A 15,831-nucleotide genomic window follows, 5' to 3' on the forward strand; every position below is an offset into this window, starting at 1 on the left:
AAACTGCTTCCCAGTGGTTAGACTTGCCATCTTAGTATTCGATATATACAGGATTGCTTTATTTTAATCTTATAGTATTAATAAACTGCTACCTAGATTGTGTAACACCATAAGTGATGGTGGATAGAGACAATAAAAAAAACTAAATAAGATTCCACTAAGCTAACCGAATGAAAATGATAATTGGGTTTCTGTGGTATCTGTTGAATTTTTTTAATATACCAAAAAGACCTTCATTAGTATTTTTGTTATTGCTATTTCATAAATCCAGAAGTTTAGAACTGGCTTTGGTAACTTTATAGACCTGGTATCATTTAATTCTGCTGTTGGTGATGTGCTGGAGTCAGGGGTTCAGTGGGACATTTGGGACTAATTGCTTCATATTATCTCTTACTTTCCAAGGCTTTCAATAAGGCATGACGAGCGAGCTGGCTTTGAACTAATTTCCAGAGTTTTTTTCCTACTCAGAACAAAGTAAAAGTCCTAAGAAGAGCAGGTAGAAGGAAATGGGTTCGGTTAATACCTTTTCAGGGACAGCGGGGGAAATGAGAACTGATTTCTGCCTTGTACCTTTTTTATCCCACTTAATATCCACTTAATGTTTTCAAGGAAAGAATACCAATAGCCTGGCAGGTGTGACTATTCAAAATCAGAAATTATCCACAGTCCCTTCAATAAATGAATGGTCAAACTGTGGTACGTCCATGCTGTGGAATACTACCCACCAATGAAAAGGATTAAACTGTTGATACACACAACAACCTGGGTGAATCTCCAGAGAACTATGCTGAGTCAAAAAAGCCAATCCCAGGGGCTGGCCCAGTGGGATAGTGGTTAAGCTGGCACCCTCCACTTCAGCAGCCCAGGGTTCGCAAGTTTGGATCCCAAGTGCAGACCTAGCACCACTCGTCAAGCTACACTGTGGCAGCATCTCACGTAAGACAGAGGAAGATTGACACAGATGTTAGCTCAGCGACAGTCTTCCTCCAGCAAAAAGAGGAAAATTGGCAACAGATGTTCGCTCAGAGCTAATCTTCCTCACACACACACACACACAAAGCCAATCCCAAAAGGTTACATACTGTATCATTTCATTTATATAGCATCCTTGAAATGACAAAATTATAGAAATGGAGAACAGATTAGTAGTTGCCAGAGATTGGGGTGGGTAGGGTAGGAGGGAAATGAGTGTGGCTATAAAATGGCAACATGAAGGATCCTTGTGGCAATCGAAATATTCTGTAGATTAACTGTATCAGTGTCAGTATCGCAGTTGTGATGTTGTATGACAGTTTCACAACTGGGGGAAACTGGGTGAAGTGTACATGAGATCTCTATTATTTCTTACAACTGCATGTGAATCTATAATTATCTCATAATAAAAAATCAAATTTGGGACTGGCCTGGTGGCATAGTGGTTAAGTTCGCACACTCCACTTCAGCAGCTCAAGGTTTGCAGGTTCGCATCCCAGGCCTGGACCTGCACACCACTCATCAAGCCATGCTGTGGAGGCATCCCGTATACAAAATAGAGGAAGATTGACACAGATGTCAGCTCAGTGACAATCTTCCTCAAGCAAAAAGAGGAAGATTGGCGGATTGTAACCTATCATTAACTCAATAAAAAAAAAAAAGAGGAAGATTGGCAACAGATGCTGGCTCAGGGCCAATCTTCCTCAAGCAAAAAGAGGCAGACTGGCAACAGATGTTAGCTCAGGGCGATCTTCCTCACCAAAAAAAAAAAAAAAAAAAAATCAAATTTAAAAAAGCCACAGTAATTTCCACATGGATAACCACTTGATTTGTAGCTTAAGCCCCAAATCTTAAACATAATTAAATAGTACTACAAAAAGCAGTTGCTTATATAGCAACCTTCTCTTTCTATTTTAGAAAACTCAGAAAGTATGGACGAGAACAGAATGAAGTATAAATAGGAAAATAAAGATAACTACTGTTACCCTTTTGGTGTATTTCATTCTGTTTTTTCCTGAGTTTGTATATATATCTTTTTTCAGTCATAATTGGGACTATACAGTTTGTATGGTTTCACATTCTGCTTTCTTGAATTTTCTATCATGAGAATTTCTGTCTTTAAAATCCTTCAAAAACAATTTTCATTTGCCTATACATTCTGTTATATGGATGTTCTATAATTTATGTAGTCATTCTATAATTATTAGATGTTTTTTCCATTTTATATGATAAATATCCTTAATAGATAAATCTTTTTCTACCTTTCCTATTGTTTCCTTAGGCTGGGTTTTTGTAAATGGAATTAGTGAATCAAAATGCATGAACATTTTTAAGGCTCTTTGATATATGTTACCAGATTGCTTTCTGGAAAAGTGGTACTAATTTACATTCTCACCAGTAAGTGCCTGTGAATGGATGAGGGTCAAGACCAGAAGTACTTAAAAACAGCATAGAGTTCCAGAACAGGAAGATTGATTTTTATCTTCATCTAAAGCAGGGTTTCTCAGCCTCAGTACTATGAACATTGGGGCTGCGTAATTCTGCCTTGTGGAGGGCTGTCTTGGGCATTGTAAGATGTTTAATAGCATCCCAGGCCTCTACCTACTAGATGGCAGTAGCACAACCCGTCCCCTGCCCCCCCATCACAGTTGTGACAGCAAAAAATGTCTTCAGACATTGCCAAATGTCCTCTCGGGGGGCAAAATTGCTACTGGTTGAAAACAGCTGGTCCAAGACGTACATGTGCGGTGAGGGGCTTATTGTTAAAATTTCTCTAACGTTGTGTACACAAATGTTCTGTAGCTTAGCCTCTCCAGGTTCTTTTCTTTCTCTGGAGTATGTATGTGCATGTTGTCTGCAGAATGATAGGCCAGCCATGTCTTCAGTGCTGTGTAAGTGACTTTGTTGCTACTCAGTACGCATCTTTCCCTACTGACACCTCTCCGGATTCCTGGTTATAAGAGGAAATTTAAAGAAAGTGACCACACTACCATTTGCTTTGCCCTGCAAAAATGATTTGCCCTAATATTTAATATGGTATTTGGAAGTGTCAGTCAGCAGACGTACCCTTTGTCTTTCTCTCCTGAATAAAAAGAGCCTAACAGGCTGAGAATGATTTGGTTCCCTTGACTTTGTATGTAAAGGAAGGAAAAAGAAAGGATTGGGATTTTTGTTCACTTAAATTTGAGCCTTAAAAATCCTAAGCAGCCTGTTTCACACAGCAGGAGCTCCCGGTTGAAGGTTTGTCCCTCAGATCTACAGCTGGCTTTACCTTCAGTTCTTGATGGAATGCACCTGTATGAAAGGCTCGCCTGGATTATTCCTGTAATATTTTAAAACGTCATGGGATCGTGGAACCCGTACTCTCTTCCTGATAGATAACTTACTGCACCCAGATCTCCTCGTAGCTCAAATATAGTTGATGAGTTTCCTTAATCCAAGTAAGACAAGCTTCAGTTTACTTTGAAAAATGAGGAGCACACAAATACATTAAGAATATAAACTCGCTGAAAATACTCTGTTCCTTAAGTGATACGAAACTCATTCAAGTCTGTCCTTCAGTAAAGACGTGAACCTTTGAAGTTCTCTTTGTTCTGAATTGTAACATTGAAGCTACAAATGATAGTTTGACATTGGCTTTCTATACTGGCTGTTTCTTTTCTGTTTGTTCTCCTCAGGAGCAGTCTCACAGGTGCTGGACAGCCTGGAAGAAATTCACGCCCTTACAGACTGCAGTGAAAAGGACTTAGATTTTCTACACAGTGTTTTCCAGGATCAGCATCTTCATACACTATTAGATGTAAGTCTTTGTTTTTCTTTTTATTTCTTTTTGACAAATTGAATATTCAGCATACCTTTTTACTTTACATGAATTCCAGATGTCCATCATAACAGTCCTTTTTCAGTTGCCTTAAGTCTGTGAGAAATGTGGGAAATCATCCATGATAGATTCATAACTAAAATAAAGTATATTATATACAGAACAAATGCAACATAGCCCAGCAAGTCACAATGAAAAAGTTATATGTGTATGTTTATATGTGTGTGTGTGTGTGTGTACGTGTGTTCCTATTAGGAGAAGCCATTGATCTTAGCTGTGATCACTTTTTATTGCTTTAAACATTATTTTAAAACATTGCACTTCGAGCATGAGTATAGGAGAGAGAAAAATAAATAAGATATTGTGCAATGGACTGTTTTCACACACACATTTCATATTTAACATTGATGGTTTTCATAGGCTCAGTGTCTTCTTAAAACATAAGAATGTATTCCATCATTAAATATGACAGGTTCCATTGACAGCAGATTGAGATACAAAGAAAAATCAACTGACAGTTCACATCTGCCTTCATTTCAGTGATATTTTGAATAAAATACCTTTCTTAGAGAACTTGGTTAACTTCAGCAGTGAAAACTTTCTTAGTACATATTAGTCTTTTTATAAGAAAAACTTTCCCTTAATAAGCGAATGATATTTGCTTTGGGGTGCCTGGAACGTTTTGGTGCTAACTCTGATTAACCCACCATATGATACAAATTAAACTAAAGCAAAGTTTCCCAGAATGTGTTCTACAGAACATTGCTCTGGGAGATAGTGGTGGCTATTGCCATAGGGGAAGGGGATAGATCTTAAATTTATTGGTTAAATGATTTATTGACGAAATAAATTTGGGAAATGGTACATTCTTTATTCCATTCATACAGATTCACAATGGATGTTAGTATATTAACAGCTCTGAGATGTCCTATAGCAAAGAAATCTGATTAACTCTAATAGCATTTCTCAAACTAATTTGGGCACAGAACTTTTGTTTACAGTCCTGTCGAATTGATGAGAACTAGTTTGGGAAAAGCTAAGCTAAGAGTGTTGCATTATGTTTCAACTTCACACGAGTGCAGTCATAGGTTTCTAGCAGCTGCTGCTTTCCATAAATTTGACCAAATCAAGTTAACTATCAAATGTTTAAATTTACTTTGGCTTTTTTATATAGTTTATGTGTTAATCAGGGCTGACTAACTGCTATAGCATGCAATCTTAAAATTTGCATGGCTTAACAGAGCAAAAGTTTATTTCTTGCTCACATCACAGTCTAATGCAGGTAGGTGCAGGGGTGTCTTCCACAGTCATTCAGGGATCCAGGTCTCTTCCACTGTGTGGTTCTGCTATCTCCCAGGGCTTTGGAATCTTCCACTGCATCCTTTGCATCCAGCCAGCAGATGAGAGAAAATGGAGAATTTTGCAGGCTCGAGGTTGGAAATGGGCTATATCACTTTTGCCTATATATGATTGGCAAGCACTAGTTACATGGCTACCTAACTGCAAGATTGCTGGGAAATATAGTTTTAAAATGTGCTAAGTGAAATAAGCTAGACAGAGAAAGACAAATACTGCATAGTATCACTTATATGTGGAATCTAAAAAAAAAAAATTGAACTCATATTAACAGAGTAGAATGGTGGTTGCCCCAGGCTGGGGGGTAGGGGAAATGGGGAGAGGTTGGTCAAAGGGTACAGACTTTGATTATAAGGTGAATGAGGTCTGAGGATCTCATGTCCAACGTGATGACTGGAGTTGATAGCACTGTATTGTATAATTGAAATTTGCTAGGAGAGTAGAACTTAAGGGTCCTCAGCAAGAAAAAAAAAGATAAATATGTGAGGTGATTGATGTGTTAATTAACTTGATTGTGGGAATCCTTTCACAATGTGTACATTTGTGAAACTGTCACATTGTACACTTCAAATAAATTACAGTTGTATTTGTCAATTATACCTCAATAAAGCTAAAAATGTGCTCAGGGAGATAAGGAAATGAGTCTTCTCTTTAGTGTAATTTATTTTAAGTAATTTGAGGACATTTCAGATTAAGTTTATTTCAAATAGCTGTTAACTTTCTTTAGGAACCAAAAAGCCCTTGAAATTCATTCCATTTTGTGGATAACCCCTAGCATTCCATTATCATCTTCATCTGCTTCTTCTTCTTCTTCTCCTCATTCTCCTCCTCGTCCTCCCCCTCCTTCATGATCATCATCATTGTCATTATTGTCATGTGTTATGTACTGTTGTATTATTTGATTTAGGGTTTGACCTCTATTCATTGGCTATTTAAATATCTATTGTTCTCTATCATTGCTTCATATGATGCAGAAAGTTTTCACAGTTGTGAATTTCCCACAGAAGTCATACTCATTTTCTAGAAGTAGTAAGTGTGGGATATTTAAAAGAAGCTGCAGCAGAGCGTGGAGGTTTGGTTTATTTCAATGTAGTCCGTGGTTAGGTAATTGCTAAGATTTACTGACCTTCTTTAGATCAATGAGTTTTTGTCATTTAAGGCCTCAGAGAAGCCCAAATTGGTTTTCAAAGTTATATTTTTCTTAGTAATGTGAGGAGGTATGTGAGCACACCAAGCTTGAGACTGCTGGGGAAATGCAAGAACATTGCTTGTTTCTACCAGGAAGTGCAGATATTCACATATAGACTGGACTTTGGAACTGAGCCAGGCCGCCACTTATTGCTCAATGCTAAACTCCTCAGACCTCCCTGAAAACAGTTATTTTGAATAACTGCTGCATTCTTGGGTAGACATTGTCACAACTTCAGAAGTGACTCATAGATCTTAGTGAGGAAAAACATGCTTAAAGTTCCTTTGGATTCTTATGAATTACGAATTTAAAGAAGTGTCTGCAGTACCAGCATTTGCCCTGTCAGTGTATCTCAATTTGAAAAGGAAGCTGGTGGACTGAAAATGAGCTATGCCCGATAAAAACATGGCACGTCTGCAGAATTTTGCAGACAAGTGCTACATGTGAACCCTGAAACTCTCCTGAAATGACTGACTATAGGGTCAGCCTTGGGCAGTGTTGGGATGCATTTGGTTCTGAAGATCCAAACTGAGCCATCCTTCACTGAAAGCTTTAATCATCATGAATGGCATAAGCCATCATTAGAATGTACCCTCATGATCTGCAGCCCATAAATATGGTTCATTAAGCTCTTATTTCAGAGCTAACAGGCTACATTTCAAGATTGTAATCAATGAAGTATTCAAGTGGCTGCCATATAGAGAAAACTAACCATTAAAACAATGTTAATACTTAAATGCATATGGTACGCATTAAAAAAGGATCATGGCGTGACCACCTCTTGAGAAGAAGCTTTTTAATGAACATTCATTTTTCTTCCTTCTAATGTTCCATACCCCGTGCTTAGATTTGGATTGTTTTGTTTTGCGGAATCAACATTGGTTCCTTTTTAAGGATTCCAAGTACTGACACCTAGTGGCATAGTTTTGTGGACTATGAATTGATGGTTACTTAATCCTACTGAGCCATGTTTTGAAATATCTTTATTGTATTTAGTTAATTCAATAACACTCTAAATAGTTAAATTTGAGGCCATAATTTTTAATCTGACAAAGAGAAACAGGACTGAGTTCCTACAGAAGACTAAAGATCATGTAGTACTTTATCTGTTCTAGTCATGCCCTTAAAATAGCAACAAGTTCAAAGAAACATTAGAATTTGTTTGGAGGAAACAAAACATGTGTCATGTTGAAAGAATTTACATTAAAACAAAAGGAGAAATACTGTGGTTCCACTGAGGGGGGGAATGCTTTCTGATTTGAATTCTAGTAAAGAACATCTAGTTTAATCTGCAGTTAGAAATAGATCCAGAAATCTCTAAATGTTTGCTACCTAACCAGTTCCACTTGGCACGCATACGCTGCTTCTCATTTTATGGGGAGAAATAAAGAGGCTTGAGGAAGAACTGTGCTTGGTCCAGCTTGTTCCAATATGTCTGCTTTTAAAAGTTAAAAGCACTGGTCCAGAGATGATCTGTGTATGAAATATTTAGATCAATTTTAGTAAAAGACAATTTGGTGTATATATATTAATTTTCTAAGGCTGCTGTAAGAAAGTACGACAAACTGGGTGGCTTAAAATAGCAGAAATTATTCTCTCACAGTTCTGGAAGCTGAAGTCCTGAATCAAGGTGTCAGCAGGGCCACGCTCCCTCCAAAGTCTCCAGGGGAGAATCTTTCCTTGCTTCTTCCCGCTTCTGGGAGTTGCCGGTAATCCCTGGCATTCCTTGACTTGTAGCTGTATCTACTCTGATCTCTGCCTGCAGCTTCACATGGCCTTCTCCTCTGTATGTGTGTGAGCCTGTGTCTTCACATGGCCTTCCTATAGGGACTCCAGTCATTGGATTTAGGGCCCACTCTAATCATCATAACTACATCTGCAAAGACCCTATTTCCAAATAAGGTCACATTCTGAGGTTCCAGGTAGACATGAATTTTGAGGAGACGGTGTTCAACTCTGTACAGCATGGAAACTGATTTTGCCCTGAATTGATTCTTCAGTTGTGAGTGCAAATTACACAAATCTAGTAGAAAATAACGAAATGTTACCCTGTGATTCATTAATTAGGCTTTCTTGGGAATTGGCGTTGAAGTGTTGTTGTGTCCTTTAATGATATTTTGAATCAGTTTTGGATTGGAACTTGTATGTGATACATTGGATGGTCAGATGATGGATGCGTTTGGACAGACTGAAAAATCAAGGCTTTTTCAGATAAAAAGCATTTTGCAAATGTTATTTGGTGGTGATCCTCGGTCTTCTTAATTTCTTGTAGAAATTTTCCTATTACACAATAAATATTTACTTTGTAAGTCAACAGTGTTATAAAACATTGTTAAATGACGCATTTCTCTTTCTGTCTGCCAAACTGTGACAACTAAGTTTTGAACGTTCACCCACCATCTGTCATACCTCTGAACAGCTGTTAGCATTGGTTACAGACTGCTGTTTCCATAGGAAATGTGATGCCCCACCTAATTAAGATTTTTTTTGTGAGAAGTCCTAAGATTCTGTTTTCTAAAAACATCATCAATGATTAGATTAATAAAGCGAAACCTAACTGCAGTAGCAACTTAATTTAGCAGTTTTGATATTAATTTATATGTAGATTTTTATAATAGATTAAGTAATATTTTAAAATATTGCTTTAGAAATAACTTGGTGTCTAGAATGCTCCATATTTTGTATTTCTGACATCTTTATTATCATTTTTTACTGTTTAGGGAGAGTTAGAAAGTTTTTCTATCTGACCCAAAGTTAACACTGGAAAACGACAACTCTTGATTTACTGTTTTGCTTTTTTGAGTTGATATTAAATTAGTAGCCATATTTGGGAAGAGCATATTTTTAGAACTCAAAAGTTTCGTAATGGGAAAAAATGGAACTTCTGCAATAATTTGATGTTTCTGAGAAATTTGAGGTCTGAGAAGTAAGTTAATACACTGTTAAGTTTGGATGTTTAAATAGATTACCAGTCAGGAAATGCCAAAGCTAAGTTTCCCATGAATTTGTAGTCCAGTCGATTTGTACTAAAATGTCTAGAATAATAAGGTTTGTCCGGGGACCTTCATAGGCTGAGCTACTGGTACCTTCTCAGGGTCCCATCTAGTCTTAAGAGTGAGCTTCAGCAAATATGAAACCAGCTAGATATTGGGCCCGTGGTAGTGGCCCTTGTGCTACTTGCCTCCTGGGGCTGGAGGTTGAAGTGCACTGCTGCTTGCTTTGGGTACGGGGGTCTGTCATTCCAGTTTCTAACTAGATGGGCAAACCTCCCATATGTTTCCATCAGTGTATCAAAGTATTAGTATCAGTAGAAAAGTACCACATAAAACAAAATTCCTGAGGTAAAGAGAGCTGGAAATATATGTCCTGAATATTTTCAAAGTAGTTTTTCTTTATTCGTTTTTTTTTTTAATTTTATTTTTCAGGTACATAGTTGTATATTTTTTTTTTTAGTTGTGGGTCCTTCTAGTTGTGGCATGTGGGACGCTGCCTCAGCGTGGCCTGACGAGCGGTGCCATGTCTGCGCCCAGGATCCAAACCAGCCAAACCCTGGGCCGCCAAAGTGGAGCACATGAACTTAACCACTCAGCCATGGGGCCGGCCCCAGTTTTTCTTTATTCGTAATGTAGATATCGATAAACTTAGCAAAAAAAAACTATTAAGTATCTGGTCATTTGTTAGGCAGCAATGGAAAACTAGTACAACTGGAAACAAAGCAAAGATTATCCCCTCTTACCACTTCTATTCAACACTGGACTGGAGGTTCTGGCCAGTGCAGTAAGGTGGGAAAAAGAAATTCAAGGCATGCAGATTCGAAAGGAAGAAGTAAAACTATATTCATGCAGAGATATATTCTTGTATGTAGAACATCCTAAGGATCTACAAGAGATCGACTAGAACTAATAGGCAAATGTAGCAAGATCAATATACAAAAATTAACTGTGCTATATAGAAGCAATGAATAATGTGAAAATAAAATTAGAGGAATATTTACAATACCATTGAAAAGAATAAAATATTTAGCAAATTGAACCAAAGACGTATAGGGTTCGTATACTGAAAACTACAAATGTTGCTGAAAGAAAGTAAAGAAGATGTAAATAAAATAGATATTAAAAAAGTTGGAGAACTAATTTCAAAGCTTACTATAAAGCTACAGTAATGAAAACAGTGTGGTATTGGTGTAAGGATAGACATATAGATCAATGGAACAGAATAAAGTTTAGAAATAAACCCTCACATTCATGGTCAATTGATTTTCAGCAAAGGTGCCAAGGCAATTCAGTGGGGAAGGAAAAGTTTTTTTTTTTTTTAAACATGGTGCTGGAGCAATTGGATATCCATAGTCAATGAAATGAATTTAGACCCCTACCTCACACCATACACAAAAATTGCCACAAGATGGATCATAGATCCGGTGAAAGCTTAAAACTATAAAACTTTTAAAAGAAAATACAGGAGCAAATCTTCATTACCTTGGGTTAGGCAAAGAGTGCTTAGCTAGAACACAAGGAAACTTTGGGGATGAAGGAAATGCTCTAAAACTAGACTGAGATGATGGTTGTACAACTGTATGAATTTACTAAAAATCCTCAAACTATGCACTTACCATGGGCGAATTTTACAGTTTATAAATGATACTTCAATAAAGCTTTTAAAAGTGAAAAAATGAGAAGTAATATATTTCCTTTTTACTTAAAAAATCTATTTTACTCATTTTGTATTATTTTAAAGTAAAGCACTGTTGGAAGTTCCTTGCATGTGCTATGGGTTATAGTGTACTGTGGATCCCATAATGTCATTTGTAGTCCATTACTCCCACTACAACAGCAGTTTCCAATGTCTCCTGGCATTGTCCCTGTGTCTATCACCAAGCCAGCAAAGCCAAGCTGCCTGCCCTCTGCAGTGCCCAAAGCCCACTGAAGGGGTCATCCCGGTAGATTTCACCGGGTCGTTACACTGATTTCCTCATCTCAATATTTAGCTTTATGGCTAAGAAGTTACCATCTACTGACTTAAAAATACCAAATTTGTTTTTCTCTCTCAAGAACTGTTTTACTAACCAATGCATAGTTGTGCCTTGTGGAAGTCCAAACTGTCTTTTTTTGTTTAAAAACATTATGAATTACATAATTTTGTATATTTTTCAATAAAGGGGGTGCACCTCAGAGCAATATGTTTTAGTTTATTCTTTTAGTTCATTTCTTCTACCTTCAAATACGTATTTGTCATATCCCAAAGTTCATAACTTTTTTTGCAGATTTTATTTGACATAATCTTTTTTTTGTATTTTACTGTGGTAAAATATATACAACATAAAAATGGTTAAAATGGTAAATTTTAAGTGTACGGTTTGGTAGCATTAAGTACACTCACATTGCTGTGCAACCATCACTACCATCCATCTCCAGAACTTTTTTCAGCTTCTCCAACTGAAATTCTGTAGCCATTAAACAGCAACTCACTGTTCCCTCTCTCCGCAGCCCCTGGCAGCCACCATGCTGCTTTCTGTCTCAATTAACTTGACTACTGTAGGTACCTCATATAAGTTGAATTATGTTGTATTTATTCTTTTGTGACTAGCTTATTTCACCTAATGTAATGTCCTCAGGGTTCATCCATGTTATGAGATGTCAGAATTTCCTTCCTTTTAAAGGCTGAAAACTATTCCATTGTATGTATATGCCACATTTTGTTTATCCATTCATCTAATATCAATGTTTTATGGTAGACAATTATATAATAGGAAAAGCCAAATTCTCAAAATGAAAGTCTCCAATGGTAGAGAATTCATCCTTAGTTGCATCCCCAGGCAATTGCTCAGTCTGGGCTCCAAGTTAGCTCCTATGCTATACATCTTTGTGAAAGGAATGTGTGATTTTCACTGAAAGTATTACTAACTACAGGAGTCCCTCTAGTTCCCTTATTTGTTCGTATGAATTACTTCTTTAAACAAGGATTGGAATTTACTCTAAAATACCAGGAATAATGAATCAGTTTGTCCCCAGTATCTGTGTTTCCCACTGAGTGCCATTCTCTTTTTATGGCACCATAGTCAACTTACCAGAAGGCAAAGGAATGTTCAAAAAGCCTTCAAAGTGCAAAGCACTGATTCTTCTGCATGCTGTTCTCAAGGAAAGGGGAGGGGTTTCCCCCTAGAAAAGAATGATATGCTCAGTTGAAGAATGTTCCATGAGGTTGGCTTATAGAATTCACAATCCAAGAACATAGCTGCTTTCTTTGTGGCCCTTCAAGCATTAGCTCATAAAACCACTTGTGCCAGACTGCCTTTGTTTTGTTCTCTTTTAACTTTCCACAACAGAAATTCGTTTGCCACAGCTACTTGTACAAATGCTTGGTGTTTACCTATGCCAAATAAAAGCCATATCATAAGTCAAAAATTATTGTATTGCATCAGTAATAAAATATTATGTGATACACCTAAGGTAAATGTTTTCTTTTAAAGCAGCAAATTAATAATAGGATATTCATTTAGTGTAAATATCATTTAAGTATTATTGTAGATGCTTCAGAAGCATACATTAGGAAATGAGGTTTTAACACTTTTTAAAAATGTTTTTAGTGGTTTTTTTTTTTTTGGAAAGGAAATTCACATCATAGTGAAATTTCTCACAATTGGGCAAACTCTTGGATCTAGTATTAAAAAGTACCCCATTTCAGAAGATTGGAATAAAAGCAATGCAAAGCCTACTTATATCATCTAACTGGTTGTTTTTCCTCGTGCTTTCTTTTGCTTGCTCAAGAATAGGTGCTACAATTTCTTTCTTACAGGGCTTAATTTTAGAGTTATTTGCCAACTGAAAAAGGCCTAGAGAACAGTCAAATTAGGTCATCTGAGGCCAGTGTTTGAGTTTCTCAGAAAGAGCTGTCAACTGACCAGAAATCCACCACAGTGGCCTATATTGTTAGGCCACCAAAGGCGCAGTCTTTATAGATTGAACTAGGAGGTCAACCAAGTCTCAATTTCTTGGATTCAAAAATAAATCCCTGTAAGTGCAATGTTCTAATGGGATTGAAACAAAAGCAGCTCTCTACACAGACAATTAAAACCTAAACCAAACAGGGCCTCCTCAGGTGTGCTTTTCACTGTCAAGATCCAAAGTATTTTGCAACCCTTTCAGGAAATCTTGAATTGGCCCAGATGTACTGATTTTTCAATTTCATATGTGCTGTCAGAAGAAAACTTTCATAATGGATTTAGTTAGAATTGCATATTACTAGGCCAGCTGAACCCCTTCTTAAGACTCCAAGTAAGGACATATGCCCCACCATGATTTTCTAAAACCTGATTTAAGCTATCATCTCACTGCTATACATTAGGCTAAAGCTTTTCTGGAACATCTAACTCAAGGACTTCCAAGAACATTCTTCTTGGCCACTAAATACGATATAAGGTCCATCAGATATCCATTTCTTACTCAAGGTGCCCAGTATAAACTGGGCCATAGTATTGGTAGCAGCCCTGAACCTTTCTCCAGGGAAAATCTAAATTCCAGGATGGGACTCCTGCTACTTCATTACAGTCACTAAATTTGTAGATTTGACAGACTATTTTTTACGGGAGAAACCAGTTAAGTTAAGGTTTTATAAAAATTTAGCTATTTACATGTTTTCTGAACTTTTAGAGGGAAAGTTAGCACATAGCAAGGATAATGTGCAAATAAAATGAAAGTACTCTTTTCAAATGAATGGAGTGCATTATCTCTGTACAGATAGAACATCCTCTGCATGACTAATCTTTGAGTGCTCTCTTCAACTATTTTAAAAAAATTAAATTGACTTTTAGAAACTTTAAATTTTCAGGAAAAACAATTTTTAGTGCTGATAGAATAGGCATTTTTTTTGCTCATAAATAAAAAGTGCCCTCAGTGATTTTAATTTCTTTTCATAAATCATAATATATACTACTCTTCTCCAAGTTTGGACTATGTCGTTTTTAATGATGCCGAAGAGCTTTGAAAAGGCATTTTCATATTTTTAACCTAAAGACAGTAAGTTCATATATAAACTTGAGCAAGAAAAATAGATTTTTAGATCTCAGATTTTCTCCAATCTCTAACTTTAAAAAATCGGCTCCAGTATAGTACAGCAGTTGAATATCAGTTCCTTATGTTTTAGTATTAAATCACTTTTCCCTAACATTTTGCCAGATTTCAAGTGTATTTTTAAAAGTACTGTTGGATATTGATGTCTGATCTGCTAAGTTCACTGAAAAGATATGACACTGGAACTTTGTTCTTAATTGCCCAGCTTCTTCACAGACAATTCATAGAAACTGTCACGAAAGTTCTTAATAGGATAGTCTGTGTTTCCCGAGAAAGTCATTTCAATTCCCAGTATTACTGTACAGTGTAAACTTGTGAACACTGTTATTATCTGTTTTACTAGGATCGCAGACACATTTCATTGCATACTTTGCAGCTAAACATTTGACTCTTGAAAACTTGACTTCTTTTCTGGCAGGGAGCCTCTTCAGTATCTCTGACGTAAGTGGTAAGATGGTGGTTGCTGATGAACTTAAATGTTCCTTGCAACTCTACAAACCCATTCATTGTTTGGCCTAGGTCTGCGGTCTAGTTTCAAAAGTTGTAATCTGGGGCCAGCCTGGTGGCATAGCAGTTAAGTTCGCACGCTCCACTTCAGCGTCCTGGGGTTCACCACATCGGATCCCAGACACAGACCTACACACCGCTCATCAAGCCATGCTGTGGCAGCATCCCACATACAAAAAATAGAGGAAGATTGGCACAGCTGTTAACTCAGGGACAATCTTCCTCACCAAAAAAAAAAAGTTATAATCTTTCTCAACTAATATACGCTCTGGTCCTTAGATTTGATTTTTCTCTGTGCTGAAAAGTTAGTGGGACACATAACCCAGTGATAGTAATTTTATAGATTCTCTGCCAACCATTCCATTTTAAATGTTGATCTTGCTAATTGCTATGTATAAATTATGAGCAAAATGAAGGCTTCTGTTTGAGGACTAGAAATAAGAGTGAGATATAATGGAGTACGGTAAAAAAATGAAACTTGATTTAGTGTTTTAAATGTAAATAAAAAGTGACATATTAACTGATTTTGTTATCTTTATGTTTGGAAGTACAATCTCAGGAGAGTTGAATTTAATATTACCACCACCTTTGTTCTGCTTTGTTTAAAACAATTCTGCTTTGTTTAAAACAACCCATCTCAAATATAGAATGCAGCCTCCTAATGGAACCTCGAGACAGAAAGATGAGGCATGTCCATGTAGTTGTGTGTGTGGTCATATCTGACCCACTGCCAGAGACTGGCAGAGAGCAGGGCTGTCTGTGAGTGAGATGGTGTGAAACAGTCTGTTCCCCTTGCGGCTGTTCATGTTTCCTCCTTTCGCCTTGTTGTGTTGGGGTTTTTTTTTGATAAAAAGTGCTGAAGTTGGGTAACTATAATTTTATCAGAAAGAGAAAACAAGCAGTAATAGATTCATTCTTGT

The 15,831-nt window shown here is 36.9% G+C and overlaps 1 protein-coding gene across 4 annotated transcripts in view; it reads left to right on the forward strand.

Annotated features, from left to right (window-relative positions):
* The window catches only part of CASK (calcium/calmodulin dependent serine protein kinase), a 368,709-nt gene that overhangs the window by 284,996 nt on the left and 67,882 nt on the right, over window positions 1-15,831 (forward strand). For all 4 annotated transcript variants that reach the window (XM_046673193.1, XM_046673194.1, XM_046673195.1 and 1 more), the window contains exon 11: window positions 3,651-3,772. In XM_046673193.1, the coding sequence (XP_046529149.1) occupies window positions 3,651-3,772 (122 nt within the window). The remainder of the gene's footprint in view (window positions 1-3,650; window positions 3,773-15,831) is intronic.

This window comes from Equus quagga, chromosome 10 (genome assembly GCF_021613505.1).
Source record: "Equus quagga isolate Etosha38 chromosome 10, UCLA_HA_Equagga_1.0, whole genome shotgun sequence".
NCBI classification, from domain to species: Eukaryota; Metazoa; Chordata; class Mammalia; order Perissodactyla; family Equidae; genus Equus; species Equus quagga.